The 17792-nt window shown below is 35.5% G+C and overlaps 2 protein-coding genes across 2 annotated transcripts in view; both read left to right on the top strand.

Moving 5' to 3' along the window:
• Window positions 1-970: 970 nt before the first annotated feature.
• LOC130053181 (scavenger receptor class F member 1-like) overlaps window positions 971-17792 on the top strand; it is a 27161-nt gene continuing 10339 nt past the window's right edge. The window contains exons 1-5 of the mRNA XM_056159865.1: window positions 971-1080; window positions 7667-7801; window positions 7944-8081; window positions 9935-10072; window positions 11957-12077. Coding sequence (XP_056015840.1) covers window positions 1020-1080; window positions 7667-7801; window positions 7944-8081; window positions 9935-10072; window positions 11957-12077 — 593 coding nt within the window. The 5' untranslated portion in view covers window positions 971-1019. The remainder of the gene's footprint in view (window positions 1081-7666; window positions 7802-7943; window positions 8082-9934; window positions 10073-11956; window positions 12078-17792) is intronic.
• LOC125667556 (uncharacterized) overlaps window positions 14146-17792 on the top strand; it is a 10218-nt gene continuing 6571 nt past the window's right edge. Inside the window, exon 1 of the mRNA XM_056159864.1 lies at window positions 14146-14575. Coding sequence (XP_056015839.1) covers window positions 14573-14575 — 3 coding nt within the window. The 5' untranslated portion in view covers window positions 14146-14572. The remainder of the gene's footprint in view (window positions 14576-17792) is intronic.

Below are 17792 nucleotides of genomic sequence, written 5' to 3'. Positions count from 1 at the left end.
CGGTAGATTTCGTTTCGTTTCGTTTCGATTTCGTTTCGCACTTTTCAGGTACCCGTCCTTTTACATTCATTCGTCAATCATGTGTTGATGTAAAAAAGAGATAAATAAAAAGGTTGAATTCTTTTTCCGTAACCGGTTCGTTTGCGGTTACGGAAATAGCCGAGTAGTTACGATTGTCCATTCTCTCACCAGAGGGCGCGTTACGCAAGCTTCACATACACGGAACTCTGGGTAGAGAATGACGATTGTCATCAATCTCTACCCAGATTTGTCGTTCCTTGCTCTCACTTACACAAGTGAGTGTAAGTAACGATAACTCTGGGTAGAGATTGGATTGTCATTTCTCACATTATCACCAGTGTGAGATCGACTTTACCCATGTGAGACAGCCATGTGAGATTTTTCTGTCTCACACTGCTGCGACGTCATTGGATTGTGACGTCATATATTTTCTATGATTTACGTTACACGGTGAAGATTTACGTTACACGGTGAAGTAAAAATATTTTACATTGTTATCTTTAAATCTTAATGTATATAGCTTTCTGTTGGACAACCTTGGGGTTTTTAGTTTACACTTAAAGTGTAAACCATTTTTGGGTATGATCTTTCTGCCTATCTAATTAGTTTTTGCATCGAAGTTCAAATGAGGATTTTGATAATTCAGAATTTTCTTAAAGCTCCTAAATTTGTGCACTAAACTGTAGATAAAATGTGAGAAAAATAATCCTTCATTATTTACTAGTGTGGGATAGGGAAATTCCACCTCGGGAACAAGATTCGCTGTCTAGGACTCGGCAAAGCCTCGTCCTAGACTGCGAATCTTGTCCCCTCGGTGAATTTCCCTATCCCACACTCGTACTAATGAAGGATTCTATTAGTATCCAATCATTACGTCACGAATTGGTTATGTATTCATTAGCGTAAAATGACGTTTATGTATCTGTTACGTCATAACGTTATTCTAAACATGAAGATGGCGTGAAAAGCGTTTTTAAAAATGAAGAACTAGTGTTGAAATGTTTGGATCCTTACTGTCGCTGGCTTTAATTTCATTTTATTCAAGAAATGCTGCATTTGGTAAGAAATATTTATTCTATTGTGTTACTGGTGATAAGTCTGATGATCACCGCTGTGTACAGTGTATCGTTACTTTAGGGGACGAATCATTTTTCTGAGAAGTACGTCATTCTTGCGACTGATTTTCTTTACTATCAACGATTGAATTTCCCCTTCCTGAGAAACACACAGTATCACATTACAATGCAATAATTCTAATCTTTTCCATGTTTGGGTCCAGGATTTCATGCAGTGTAGGGGATGGAAAAAATCTGAGAGGTAGGGGTTTGGTAGTCGAAATACCGTGACACGGTAAATATCAAAATCATAAAAAGGCCAAGAAAACGTCAGATATTTCGGACTACGGTTTGGGGTGTGCCTCCTCCAGACCCGAAATGGTCCTAGGGCGACACCCCGGAAGCTGACGGGTTTTACCATATCTTTTATCATAATATACTATTATAAATGTTTGGATGAAAGCTATATGTGTCGTATTGATTTATTCAAACACGGTTAATATTGAAATCATATCGGTTTCAAGTTTTATCTGATTAGAGTTTGTGTACTGTCAGATGTATGAAATTTACAGCTCTTCCGCGATCCACCCTTCTGTTTTCATACTTCCTGTTTTGCACATTAACTATGAAATGTATAGCTCATAATTCTATTTCACTATCATAATAAATCAATTCATGTTACAAACATTTATAAATGATTGAGGATATTTGACATTGAACAAAAAAATATGAAATGGTCTGGGTTCCGAGATACACGAGTAAATAAACTTCGCAGTGCACAGACAAGCTGATTCTCTTCGACGAGTGTGTAGTTTTGTTATGCTGTGCATTCATAGCGGTTCAGATATAAATTTTACGTCTATCAATATATAATCCGTCTTAATCAAACTAAATACTTCAAATAGCTTTCAAAATAGTAGACCTACGGTGACTGGACCAGTTTAGGACAACTAGAAGAATTTTTTTTTTTTTTTTTTTTTTTTTTTTTTTTTTTTTTGAACATTTTTTCACACGAAATCAAATTCGTTCCCGAGAAATAAGTTTCGTTCCACGAAATCAAATTCCTTTCCACCAAAGAAAAATCCGTTGTCTCGAAATAAAATTCGTTTCCACGCATTGATTTTGTTCCCATGAAATAGAATTTATTTCCACAAAATCAAATTCGTTCCCCCTCGAAATAAGATTCGTTCCCTTGAATTTAGATTCCATTCCTTTGAAAAGAAATTCGTTTTATTTCGTGGAAATGAATTTCATTTCTTGGGAACGAAATCAATATCCTGGGAACGAATTTTATTTCGTGTGAACGAAATTCAAATTCGTGGGATCGAACTTCATTTTATGGTAACGAATTTGTAATAAAAATATCTTTTTCACCTCTCCTAAACCAGCCACGGTATAGACCCTCACAATATAACCCTTTTGTCAGCAAAACAAAAACAACAAAAAAACCAACAAAAACCCACCAACATATTTTCTGTTTTGCAAACTGCATGTCGTCACGAAGTACATGTACATTGTAACCTATTGTGCAGTTTACGAGTGAGACTCAAATTGTTATGGTTGTAAATTCTTATCGCTGCTTTCATATATAGTCAAAAGGATGATTACCATCTGTCATACAACCACTCGAATTGCAGGAAGCACAAATGTGGAAATTTTATTAATACTTGATAATAACACAACTTTAAAAACTCGATAATCACCATCTTTCTTTGATAGAAGTAGCACTCGTGTCGAAGAGGAAATAGATAATAATTTCATATTTAAATGAATGGCCCAATTCAATCAGACTATTTTTGATATGGTCAGTTAATGTATAACAACGTCTGATATTATACACAAAATTTACGCTTTAATAACTATATATTCTTATCTACAGTGGCGGATTAGACCTTACTGGGGGGGGGGGGGGGTGGGGGGGGGGGGGGGGGGGGGGGGGGGGGCAAACGGCCGAAAGGGGAGGGCGTGGGAGGGGGAAAACCTCCCATTCACTGAAATTATTGTTTCTCCCCTGGAAAATTTTTAAAAAGATTGATTTAAGATGGGCATTTTAATGCATTTTCGACTGAATTCTTGTTCCTCCCCCGGGAAATTTTAAAAGATTGATTTAACCGGGAAAATATTTAAAAATTGATTCAAAATGGTGCATTTTAATGCATTTTTTACTGAAATTCTTGTTCCTTCTTCTTTCATTTATAGCCACATCCTTTATAGGTTTGGGTACGTGTGGTACAAAAAGAAGAGCGGGGGGGGGGTGTCCCGAACCCTCCAAACCCCCTAAATTTGCCACTGATCTATATAAACAGTCTTTAACATATATACAGTATATACAAACATCTTGTACGCACCAAAGCGTTCAAACAGAATACTAAACGTACCTCCATCTCAGAAGAGCTGATATCTCGGAAATTGCGTATATTCGACGTATCGATTGGCTGTATATTTCTGAGCCATAGTAGAATAGAAATAAAGTTCTTGTTTTCGTGAATGATTCAGGATAACCTCTCGGTCTGTAAGTGTTCTTTGAAATATAAACAGCTCGGCTTTCTCATGCATCGGAGATTACCTTAAAAACGGATGCCCCGTGTCGCTTGTAGGTGTGTTAAGGATAAAGAACGTACCCTCACCGCTCAATGGCCGTAAGTGCCGAGCAATAGGCCTAAATTTGAAGCCCTTCACCGGTCCGGTCTTGGTGGGACATTCAAGAAGATACAATCAATCAATCAATCCTTACTACGGGTGATTATTTTTAAGAACAAGGATTTATGTTTTTGAAATAATATAAACCACTGCCGGTAATGATAATAAAGTTTAAATACCCGGTATAAAAATTAAAAGATTAAAAAATGCTAAATGAGGTTGTAATCAAATTGATGAAATGATTAATGAAAACCTACAAAGCGGAAATTCTTCTTTACGAAATTGATCAAGAAGTTAACAACAGCCAACAAACCGGAAGTCACCCTCTTTTTGAAGCACCATGGGAATAATTTTCATTTATAATGTTTTATTTAAAATCACGATAATTGACGCTACATTGAAGGCAACATATCTGACACCGATTACCTCACATATGTTACGTGTTTGACATTTGATAGAATTAATGAACAGTGATCAATCTAATAAATCCTATAAAGAATGGAGAATTGAGAGTTGGATAAATACGGTCCCCTGGAAACACCAGACACGGGCTCGTGTGCAAGGGAGGAGTTTTACAAGCATCTCCTGTTGACGGATCACACCCGCTGTGAGCACTATATAGCTTGATCAGGTAAACAGAGTAATCCGTATGCAAACCGTAAAGAAACTAGAGCAAAGCTCGTTGCAAAGCAACGAGAGGTCTTCCGTCGGAGCTGTGTGACATAAAAATGGCTCAGGACATACAATAAAGGTTTATAGCTGTTACCAATATTTTATCGTACAACAAAATTATGATAGCATAATATTCAGACTGAAGAGAATAATTCAACGAGTTTGAATTATTTATACATACAAATCAAATAAAATGCTCTCAAATCTTGAATATTTTATTAAACTTTTTAAATCTATCTGCGTAAATACATGTAGGTATATCATGTACATAGTGCGCACAGAAGTCTCGTATGAATTTCACGCCAGGGGCACATGCCGAAGTTACATAATTTGGACCAGGAGTTCTGAATCAGTGTTTAATCAAAGTCATTGTTTTTAAACAATAAAACAACAAATCATTTGAAATGAGACTGGTCGGCCATGGGTTTCTGAATATTCTATACGCATGTTTAGATTTGATTTAATCATGATTATAAACTATTGATTTCAAAACATGTTCAGAAATAATTCGTTATGTTTGTAAAATGCATCCAATTTCTTTTTCACAACGAAGAATTTGAGTAAAGCTTGTGTGTTCAGTTAAAGTAGGGTGAAATCACAGATCACTAGTCCAGCAGCGATGAATCTCTTATATTAAACACATATTCAATTTGGCATGATTGAGAAACGAACTGTATATTAAATTGCAGAATTTAAAATTGATGCCTGATTCAATGCTCTAGAGTTTTGAATTTAAAACAATTAAAACGTAAGACTAGGGACGTATAAACAACTATATACATCCCCGGAAAGACTGAATTATTCGAAAAATCCATTATGATAAAAAAAACATAACATTCTGTGTTATATTTAGGACGACAATGTTTACTTTGTGCACATGCCCTAGTTCACACGCGATGGTTCCTCGAGGCGGTTACGTAATTATAAACAAAAACAAACCCCGCGGTGTATGTAAGATGCGTGTAGTTAATGACTGAGTTATTCTATGTTTGAAGGTTTGTTTCTTCAATTAGATATATCGTTGTTTTAATAACAAACGTAGAAGAGATAACCTTTTCCTCTTTTTTTCTTTGGAACGATTGTTTATATTAAAGCTACTAAATAATAAAAAAAGAAAGTTGTCGATAGATGATTTTTAAAGGAACCATAGATCACGTTAAACCCTTATTTTAAAAGAATATTAGCATTTCATGAAGTCGGATTTATCAATTAAAGCAAGTTTATTTAAGTTATACGCATATCCCCCCCCCCTTCACCTACCTAATGATACGGTTACCTGTTTGCGGGTCAAGCTTTTTACTCCTATATAACACAATACTCGAGCAAAATATTATGTTAATGAGATCAATAAGATGTTAAATAACAACTTTCCAGCGAAAGCCATATCGAAATATTTACCGTTTTTGAGTTATAAAGCGAAAACTTTGAAGATGTTTGGGATGATGTTTCGAATAGGTTAACACAGTGTCTCTCAGATATCCGTAAATGGATGTGTACTAACCTGCTAAAACTAAATCAAGACAAAACAGAATTAATGGTGTTTGTCCCAAAACGAAGCAAATACGATAACAATAATTTCAACATAACTTTCGATGGAAACATCATTTGTGATACTGAAAGTGTGAAAAATCTCGGAATGTATCTCGACAAATCCCTTACACTGGAAAAACAATGCAGTTCCGTTGCAAGATCATGTTACATGCATCTACGTCGGATAGGCAGCATTCGACCGTTTATAACTGATGATGCTTGTAAAATTCTAGTGAATTCTCTCGTTACATCGAGGCTGGACTATGGTAACGCTTTATTGTATGGAATCAACAAACAATTCACAAACAAACTCCAGCGAGTTCAAAACACCGCTGCAAGGATAATTACACGGACTAGAAAACACGATCATATCACACCTGTTCTGATCAATCTTCATTGGCTTCCCGTTGATTATCGTATCCAATACAAAATTCTCCTTTATGTGTTTAAAAGTCTCCACAACCTGGCTCCAGGATATCTAACGGAACTCATTATTCCATACAACCCGACAAGAGCCCTGCGTTCAGAAACCGCAAATCTATTAACTGTACCATCAGTCAGAACTAAGACCTACTGTGAACGCAGATTCGACAAGGCTGCATCCACACTCTGGAACAATCTGCCTAGCCAGCTCAGAAACGCCAAAAATCTTGAATGTTTTAAATGTCTGTTAAAAACTCATCTTTTCTGTCAATCCTATAACCTTTAAATAGCTATGTACTGTTGAATTTAATGAATTTTGGGCACATTTGTGTTTTGGATTCCTTTGAGTGGTTTTACTTGTTTGTTTTTCATGTATTTAGGACGTTGTATGCTTGCATCATATTTTATACTTTAAATTGTCTTGATTTGTACTTGTTATCCATTATGACATAATGTTGTATTCATGCTTATATGTGTAAGGATTATTCGTTGTGTATTCTATGGTTTTTCTTTTAATTATCAATTGTAAATTTTAGTATGTTGTACAGCGCTTTAGAGTATTTTTAGATAAGGCGCTATATAAGTGTACTTTTATTATTATTATTTATTATAAGATCCCCAGATCCCTAATTTAAGGGACTAGCCCCTTTTGAGGAATATCAAAAGAAAGCTCTTAACATTTTACACAACTTTTGTTCTACACGTCTTAACAAAATATATTAGTTTAAAAGATATAAAGGAAAATATGTGTAATTTTTTGCTCCTTTAGGCGTCCTAATTTTTTAACCCTGTCAACCACCGTTTTGAACGCTGTAATCAAAAAACAAAAACTAAAATGCTCCTACTTTTCATTTTCAATGCATTTTCTGCTCAAGCTTATACAGTCTCGGAGCCTTTGTCTGGAAACCAAAGTCCCTAAACTTTCATTCAAAGGGGAATAACTCGTGAACAGAAGGGACTTTCTGAAATGTAGTACATGATTTGAAAATTGTTCTGTAAAGTTTATAAACCCTGAAAATTTGAGCAAAATCCATGCTAAAATGAGCGATATATGAAGCTTCAAAGTTAGCGTCTAGGAAAAAGAAGGGAAAAAAAGAATAATAAGAATAATCTTAACCAGCACAATCAGTAGAAGGTCTTCCGTTGTTACGGAAGACCTTAATTACGAAGAAAATCAAACAGCAATCCTCCTGTACATCTCAGGACCTAGGAGATAGATTGTTATCTTATTTTCCCGGGAAATGAAGGAATGGCGAAAAAAAAGTCCCGAGATCATGTTTCATTAATTAGATAAACGTGCTTGGTTTATGGGGAATTTTTTTCAGGTTGCCCAGCCCAGAATCAGTACGGAACTGAATGTCGGAATTGTTCAACAGCCTGTGAGAACGAACTCTGTAATCCGGAGACAGGTGCTTGCTTAAGATGTCACCCTGGATTCACCGGCAACTTCTGTAATCAAAGTAAGATGATGTAATCTAGTTCGATAACATTCCATGAAATTAAGTGGAAGGAAATATGGAAGCTAGGTAACTACCATCCCACCATTTCTCCTCCATTAATGATGTTTCATGTCGTTTTAACTACATGTATACCTATTTCAAGGCTGTGCTGTGAACACTTATGGTAAAGACTGCGTAATGACTTGTGGATTCTGTAAAGACGAGAGAACATGCAATCACATACATGGGAGTTGCGCAAAAGGGTGCACGGAAGGATGGTTTGGAGAGAAATGTGACATCCGTGAGTAAAATATTGATATTACAAGAAATTTGGGGCTCTTTTTTCAGTTGGCTACTTTCCCTTTTCTTCATTATGATTGGTCAATTTCATTGACATTGCAATCGGTCATTTCTTTACCTAAACTGTACATAATTTTCGTAATAATCATGATATACAGCTATACAATGTCGTATCATGATATAGTGATACACTGTACTTCTGCCGTATCATGATATACAGTGATACACTGTACTTCTGTCATATCATGATATACAGTGATACACTGTACTTCTGCCGTATCATGATAAACAGTGATACACTGTACTTCTGTCATATCATATATAGTGATACACTGTACTTCTGTCATATCATGATATACAGTGATACACTGTACTTCTGTCATATCATGATATACAGTGATACACTGTACTTCTGTCGTATCATGATATACAGCAATACACTGTAGTTCTGCCGTATCATGATATACAGTGATACACTGTACTTCTGCCGTATCATGATATACAGTGATACACTGTACTTCTGTCATATCATGATATACAGCTATACACTGTACTTCTGTCGTATCATGATATACAGTGATACACTGTACTTCTGTCATATCATGATATACAGTGATACACTGTACTTCTGTCGTATCATGATATACAGTGATACACTGTACTTCTGTCGTATCATGATATACAGCGATACACTGTAGTTCTGCCGTATCATGATATACAGTGATACACTGTACTTCTGTCGTATCATATACAGTGATACACTGTAGTTCTGCCGTATCATGATATACAGTGATACACTGTACTTCTGCCATATCATGATATACAGTGATACACTGTACTTCTGTCGTATCATGATATACAGTGATACACTGTACTTCTGTCATATCATGATATACAGTGATACACTGTACTTCTGTCGTATCATATACAGTGATACACTGTACTTCTGCCGTATCATGATATACAGTGATACACTGTACTTCTGTCGTATCATGATATACAGTGATACACTGTACTTCTGCCGTATCATGATATACAGTGATATACTGTACTTCTGTCATATCATATATAGTGATACACTGTACTTCTGCCGTATCATGATAATCAGTGATACACTGTACTTCTGTCGTATCATGATATACAGCTATACACTGTACTTCTGTCATATCATGATATACAGTGATACACTGTACTTCTGTCGTATCATGATATACAGCTATACACTGTACTTCTGTGGTATCATGATATACAGTGATACACTGTACTTCTGTCGTATCATGATATACAGTGATATACTGTACTTCTGCCGTATCATGATATACAGTGATATACTGTACTTCTGTCGTTTCATGATATACAGTGATATACTGTACTTCTGCCGTATCATGATATACAGTGATACACTGTACTTCTGTTGTATCATGATATACAGTGATACAATGTACTTCTGCCGTATCATGATATACAGTGATATACTGTACTTCTGCCGTATCATGATATACAGTGATACACTGTACTTCTGCCGTATCATGATATACAGTGATACACTGTACTTCTGAGAGAGAGAGAGAGAGAGAGAGAGAGAGAGAGAGAGAGAGAGAGAGAGAGAGAGAGAGAGTCGTGGAAACATGTCAGGTATATACACTACAAGATTCAAAATTCACACAGTACTGTTGGTAAATAATACCGGTTATAACATACTATAGTATACTTCCGGTGTGACAAACTACTGGAACGCCGAATACAAATCTCAACTGAAACTTTTATAAATGCTGAGTTATTTGCTTGTTTTAGTATTTTATAGGATCACAGTGTTTACCATACATTTACAAATAATTCTCTCCTCTTTTGCAGCCTGTGAATTTGGATATCATGGTGTTGATTGTAATGAAGTATGCAGTCTTAACTGTTTATACCAGGAATGCGACAGATTTACAGGGAATTGTACTTTCGGTTGTATACCCGAATATCAAGGACCGAACTGTCAAACAAGTCAGTACTATCGGTATCATTAAGGAGGAATACTACATCAAAGAATTTGATATGAAGAAAAGTGGAGGATATGCATTATAACAATATTTCAAAATTGGAAACTTTCAATTTTACTTTATTTAGTCAAAAAATGCAATTTCAGTAGAAAGTAATCTGGGGAGTAAATGATAACCCCTGCTAGACTTACAATCTACAGATAAGAAGTCTGAACTCCGAGTTCATTCTGAAAGGAATAGACAGATATTGCTGATATTCATATTTTCGTTCATAATCTAAAAGGAAGTCAGCCATTATGACGATGTAGTATACTTCCTTAAGTTCATTGCATTATACATGTATGTCGATTTTCGTAATTCTCTGGGGAAAACGATCGGTACAATAGTCATCCGAAAGAACCAACGCTGGCAAATAAGTCATTTAAGGAGGTATGCTACACCAGAGAAATTTGATGTAGATGAAAAGTGGAGGATATGTACAACAGTATTTTGAAGTTGAAAATTTTCAAATTTACTTTATTTTGTCAAAAAATAGTTTTAGTAGAAGGTAATCTGGAAAAAAAATTAAAACCCCTGCTGGACTTAAACCTGCGACCTACAGTTCAGCAGTCAGTATTCTAACCTACTGAGCTACTCGGCTAGGTATTTAAATGGAAAAGGAAAAGTCAAATATTTCTGACATCCATGTATTTAAAGGTAGTCAGCCAATATGACGATGTAGAGTACTACCTTAAATGCTGTCATAATCGTGGATGAGTAATACATGTACTTACTGAATGCAATGTTAACGCCCGTGCAAAGGCACCTGGATCTTGCCCCCCCCCCCCCCAACACACACACACACACACACACACACACACACACACACACACACACACACCAACGTTTATTCGGATTAGAATAGGTCCTCACCATCCCTTTGCTTGTCGTAAGAGGCGACTAAATAGGGTGGTCCTGTACTTCGGATGAGATCGCAGAAAACGAGGTCCCTAGTCACGGAATGTGGGGCACCATTACGATTTCTCCCTGCTCAAAAGCCGTCAGCGCCGAGCATAGGGCTAAATTTTGCAGCCCTTCACCGGCAATGGTGACGTCTCTATATGAGTGGGAAATTATCGAGAGAGACGTTAAACAATATACAATCACTCAGGCAGAAAACCGTGTGAACACTGCAAGGATCGACAACTCTGTATTAGAGATTGAGGCCAATACGGGGTAAATTGGGTATTTCATTTTAAAATGATGGCGGCCAAGAAAAATGAGTTTGGTTGATTGTCTAGATACAACTATTACTGTCCGCAAACTTTTAACAGAATGAAATCAGAAAGATTCTACAAGTACAGGGGTCATGGGGGTGCATTTTACAAAAGAACTTACGACTTACGACCAACTTTACATAATGGAATTATCCCGCTTATTGTAAGATAATTCACTCCAATGTAAAATAATGAAGAAATAATGTTGAAAATTAAGTTTCAGAAACGTTTCAATTCCTTCATTCAAACTAATAATTGTGTTACGATGTGCGTGTATATTACGTTTATTATATTACATGTAGCAAAACAGGGAGAAAAACATGCCAGGCAGAAACACAATTAAGTTACAGTAAGACTCTCAGCATGTACATGTACATACAATCCATGCTTACCGCGGCTGACCACCTGATCCGGAAGGTGACACCCCCCCCCCCCCCCTCATGTTAGGGAGTCAGGTCCTGCTGAAAAATTATGCTTCAGAAGATCAAAGGATCTTACTTCCATATATTATCTGCCTATTTTGCATTGTATAATTAGATTTGTTAAAAAGCAGAATGATAATTGAATCCTTTCAAATCCGCATGCCATACACTACATACAGTATGACTTGGAGTTCTTTTTACATATTATAGGGAGTTCACTTGATTCGCAATCCGCACTAGACGGGGCCATCCTTGGATACTCAGTGAATGGAATATTCGTATTCATCAATGTAGTACTTGGGGTTGTGTTTGGATTAAAGTTCGTCAAACGGTACCTTTTATATACCCGTGTATAGACGGGACGTACTATGGTACAGCGATGTCTGTACGTCCGTCCGTTCGGGGTTTTGTGTTTCTAATTTCATTTCTCTGTCACATATCAAGCTGAATCTTGCAATGTTATTTTTTATGGATCACTCAAGATTATACTGCAATTTTAATCCATTCCGACCTCTTTTGCAGAAATTGTTTGCATCCCTTTATTTGAAAATTATTGTTATATGGAGGGTACATACATTGTAATTTGTCCGGCGAACTCCTCCCACAATTTTCAAGCGAGGACCCTCTCATCACGGGTTGTTGAACTTAGTGCGTTTTGAAGAAATATTTTCGGTGAACACCTCCCACAGTTGAACCGAGAGCCTTCTTATTTTACAGAGTGTTTATGTGTATTGAAGGTGTGGTTTATTTTACAGAGTGTGTATGGGTATTGTAGGTGTGGTTTATTTTACAGAGTGTGTATGGGTATTGAAGGTGTGACTTATTTTATAGAGTGTGTATGGGTATTGTAGGTGTGACTTATTTTACAGAGTGTGTATGGGTATTAAAGGTGTGGTTTATTTTACAGTGTGTATGGGTATTGAAGGTGTGACTTATTTTACAGAGTGTTTATGAGTATTGAAGGTGTGGTTTATTTTACAGTGTGTATGGGTATTGAAGGTGTGACTTATTTTACAGAGTGTGTATGAGTATTGAAGGTGTGGTTTATTTTACAGTGTGTATGGGTATTGAAGGTGTGACTTATTTTACAGTGTGTATGGGTATTGTAGGTGTGACTTATTTTACAGAGTGTGTATGGGTATTGTAGGTGTGGTTTATTTTACAGAGTGTTTATGGGTAGTGAAGGTGTGACTTATTTTACAGAGTGTGTATGGGTATTGAAGGTGTGACTTATTTTACAGAGTGTGTATGGGTATTGAAGGTGTGGTTTATTTTACAGAGTGTGTATGGGTATTGAAGGTGTGGTTTATTTTACAGAGTGTGTATGGGTATTGAAGGTGTGACTTATTTTACAGAGTGTGTATGGGTATTGAAGGTGTGGTTTATTTTACAGAGTGTGTATGGGTATTGAAGGTGTGGTTTATTTTATAGAGTGTGTATGGGTAGTGAAGGTGTGACTTATTTTACAGAGTGTGTATGGGTATTGAAGGTGTGGTTTACTTTACAGAGTGTGTATGGGTATTGAAGGTGTGACTTATTTTACAGAGTGTGTATGGGTATTGAAGGTGTGGTTTATTTTACAGAGTGTGTATGGGTATTGAAGGTGTGGTTTATTTTACAGAGTGTGTATGGGTATTGAAGGTGTGGTTTATTTTACAGTGTTTATGGGTATTGAAGGTGTGGTTTATTTTACAGAGTCTGTATGGGTATTGAAGGTGTGACTTATTTTACAGTGTTTATGGGTATTGAAGGTGTGACTTATTTTACAGAGTGTTTATGGGTATTGTAGGTGTGGTTTATTTTACAGAGTGTGTATGCATGGGTATTGTAGGTGTGGTTTATTTTACAGAGTGTGTATGGGTATTGTAGGTGTGACTTATTTTACAGAGTGTGTATGTGTATTGTAGGTGTGACTTATTTTACAGAGTGTGTATGGGTATTGTAGGTGTGATTTATTTTACAGAGTGTGTATGGGTATTGAAGGTGTGGTTTATTTTACAGAGTGTGTATGGGTATTGAAGGTGTGACTTATTTTACAGAGTGTGTATGGGTATTGAAGGTGTGGTTTATTTTACAGAGTGTTTATGGGTAGTGAAGATGTGACTTATTTTATAGAGTGTGTATGGGTATTGAAGGTGTGGTTTATTTTACAGTGTGTATGGGTATTGAAGGTGTGACTTATTTTACAGAGTGTGTATGGGTATTGAAGGTGTGGTTTATTTTACAGAGTGTTTATGGGTAGTGAAGGTGTGACTTATTTTATAGAGTGTGTATTGTAGGTGTGACTTATTTTATAGAGTGTGTATTGTAGGTGTGATTTATTTTACAGAGTGTGTATGGGTATTGAAGGTGTGGTTTATTTTACAGAGTGTGTATGGGTATTGAAGATGTGACTTATTTTTAGCCGGGCTTATTGCTCAAAGAGCAATTGCCGGCTATAGTCAGCCTGTTCAAGCAGGATGTTGACCGCACAGCCGCCAAATTAAATTTACGTTCTAGGATATAGTGCATAAATTCCCAATCGCTGTTTAAACAACACACATTCAAAATGCACCTAAGAAAATGATGATACGCTTTAAAAACGTCAAGAAATCATTTAAAGATAACGATTTATTTGTGGAAGACAAATCAATTAAACAAAGTTTAATTTATATGACAATATTTTTGACTACTGCGTATGAATATCAAAATGTAAACAAGATAGCGTGGGTTGAAAAGCGAATTGAGTCCTGAGAAGTTTAGCTACATTTATTGCATGTATTGGCCACTGTTGAAGAAAGAAAACCTGTAAACGTAAGAAAAGGAACAAGGAGAAGAGAAGTTAACATGGTAAATATGACTTTTTTTGTATATTACACTCAGATTGAAACAATAAACAAGAACAGATAGGGACAAAAATAGTTCCTCGAATGCGGGCATTGCAGGCAAATTTCACGTAACTTTCAAAGATTTATGTATTTCTATCACAACAACGTAACAATTTAAATATGGGCGTTTCTTTTTTTTTTCTACATGTATATTGAAGCCTATCGATCAAATGTTAGAATGTAGAATATATCCACGATAACGTGATAATGTTTATGGAAGTTTCGTAATTCAATCCAATACAAGTTTATAATTCAGACTCAGAAATTACTCGCCTTCAACGGTGTTCGTTTTTTTGCAAGAGACTTTGAAAAAAATATTTTTAATAACAACTTCATCTTTTAGTCATGTAAACAGTTGGTCTGTTTGCACGGATTAACGGAGAGCGATTTCTCGGAAATGTACGCATGACAATCTTTGTGTATAGTTTGAAAATTGGGATTTTTGTTAAAAAAGGGAAATTTTGAACATTCATAATTTTTTGATAATCTTGGAGAATGAAATGCTTGATTTTTTTTATGTTCTTGGAGAATGAAATATTTTGAGAGAAAATGAAATGATTTGTACTTATATACAAAATTATTCCTTCTCCAAGTGTCTAAATACTAAATGAAATGTACAAACACTGCTGATAATTCAGTACACTTTGAGACATGTGTTCCTTGGAAAGAAAGAGTAAGGAGAATGAAATATTTTGAGAGAAAATGAAATGATTTGTACTTATATACAAAATTATTCCTTCTCCAAGTGTCTAAATACTAAATGAAATGTACAAACACTACTGATAATTCAGTAACACTTTGAGACATGTGTTCCTTGGAAAGAAAGAGTAAGGAGAATGAAATATTTTGAGAGAAAATGAAATGATTTGTACTTATATACAAAATTATTCCTTCTCCAAGTGTCTAAATACTAAATGAAATGTACAAACACTACTGATAATTCAGTACACTTTGAGACATGTGTTCCTTGGAAAGAAAGAGTAAGGAGAATGAAATATTTTGAGAGAAAATGAAATGATTTGTACTTATATACAAAATTATTCCTTCTCCAAGTGTCTAAATACTAAATGAAATGTACAAACACTACTGATAATTCAGTACACTTTGAGACATGTGTTCCTTGGAAAGAAAGAGTAAGGAGAATGAAATATTTTGAGAGAAAATGAAATGATTTGTACTTATATACAAAATTATTCCTTCTCCAAGTGTCTAAATACTAAATGAAATGTACAAACACTACTGATAATTCAGTACACTTTGAGACATGTGTTCCTTGGAAAGAAAGAGTAAGTGTGTTTCATGGACAGTTTCCTGTTTTATTTTCTGATGTTTGTATAAATTTACGCATATAATTTATCATGTATATATAAATAATAATATAGACATTTCAAGAATTCAGATATAATGTTTTAGACAGAAAATGGGTTATAAAGTTTTATGCAGTGCTGACTATCATCAAGGGGATGAATTTGTATTTAGTGATATATCTAGGGGTAGACAGTGTGTTGCTAACTGTTTTGTATTTCTTCTGACTGCATTTGAAGAAAATTTCTATTTTCATAGATGGTGTAAAGACACTCTACACAAAATTTTACATGTAGGGGATTATTTATACAGGAAAATAAGGGAGAATGTGTCAGTCAGATCTGATTTTTTGCACCCCCAATCTATTCCTTGTCACATGAAATTTGATAATGTTTTTGTCCATTTTCAATTGAAATCAACATTAAGTGGATCCATTTCTTCAGATTTTTCAGGCAATTGGCCACTGTTGTCCTTAGAGATTGCATTTGCAACTCTCTGCAATGAAGATGCCTTTAGGCTGATGATATTTATTTGTGTTGGTACAGCAGTTGGAATTGTATTCCATGATTCAAAGTATTATTTCTTTGATCCTCATGCTCGAGATCATAATGGTTTGCCCTCAGAGTCTGGAAAATGTGTTCTTAGTGTCTTTGATAATTTAACGGAGGTTTTTGTTTACCTACGTACATTTGCAACTTCCTTGACATCATTGTCACCTCAAGAAATTCAGTATGATTTACACCATATTGTCTTGAAGAAACCAAAAAGAGTATACTGCAAAACCCATAGTGCAACAAATATTATGTCAATTCCTTATTTGATGAAATGTGTAGATGCAGTAAAGGTCATGAAAAATAAAAAAAGAAAGATATCTGATACTAAACATCAACGCATACTCAAAGGGAAACATCCTAGATTGGCAGTCCTCTCAGAAACCCCTGGTCATATTAAATTGACATCAGAAAGCTCATTTCAGCCATTTGCTGGAAATGAAAATACTAGCACAGACACAGGTGCGTCAAATTCACATACATATAGTGAAAGTGAAAATATTCCATCTTCTGCTCCTTTTATCACAGACAGTGGTTTTTCACATTTACATATGTGTAGTGAGAGGGAACATATTCCATCTTCTGTATCATTGGACTTAGAGTCGAATGAAAATTTTCAAGAATCAGTTTTTCAAAATGAATATCACCAGGCAACAAATACAACAGAATCTTTACATGATACTGACAAGATTTATGACAATTTCAATCAAAAATTGCAAATGGTCCAATGTATGTTTGTACTTCTTGCACTCAAACATTTTTTCGCCACTCCGTATGCATGACCCCCTTAGTCAGATTTAAACATCAGCATATGACAAGTGTTTGTTTTTCAAATATTAAGAGTGTAAAGGATAATGAGTGGATTTGTAAAACATGCTTACTGGCCATTCAACAAGGTAAAATCCCAGCTTGCTGCGTTGCAAATAATATGAAATTTCCAGCAATTCCTGAGGAGTTGAAATTAACTCATCTAGAGGAAAGACTTATTTCACCAAGACTGGCCTTCATGCAACTTAGAGAACTTCCCAGAGGTGGCCAATTAAATTTGAAAGGTAATGTTGTAAATGTTCCAGCAGATGTTAATACAACTGTAAAACAACTTCCGAGGATGTTGGACAACACAGAAACAATACCAGTAAAATTGAAACGAAAACTGTCATACAAACACAGCGTCGCATTTGAGAGAATTAGACCAAATAAAGTACTTGAGGCTGCAAAGTGGTTAGTTCAAAATAGTGCCCTGTTCAAAAATGAAGGAATAGAAATAAATAATTCTTGGTTTGAGGCTGCAGACAGGTGCACACAAGGTGAAGATATTGAAGA

The sequence above is a fragment of the Ostrea edulis genome, chromosome 3 (genome assembly GCF_947568905.1).
Source record: "Ostrea edulis chromosome 3, xbOstEdul1.1, whole genome shotgun sequence".
NCBI classification, from domain to species: Eukaryota; Metazoa; Mollusca; class Bivalvia; order Ostreida; family Ostreidae; genus Ostrea; species Ostrea edulis.
The sequence above is the reverse complement of the archived record's forward strand: the minus strand, read 5'-3'. Positions and strand labels throughout refer to the sequence as shown.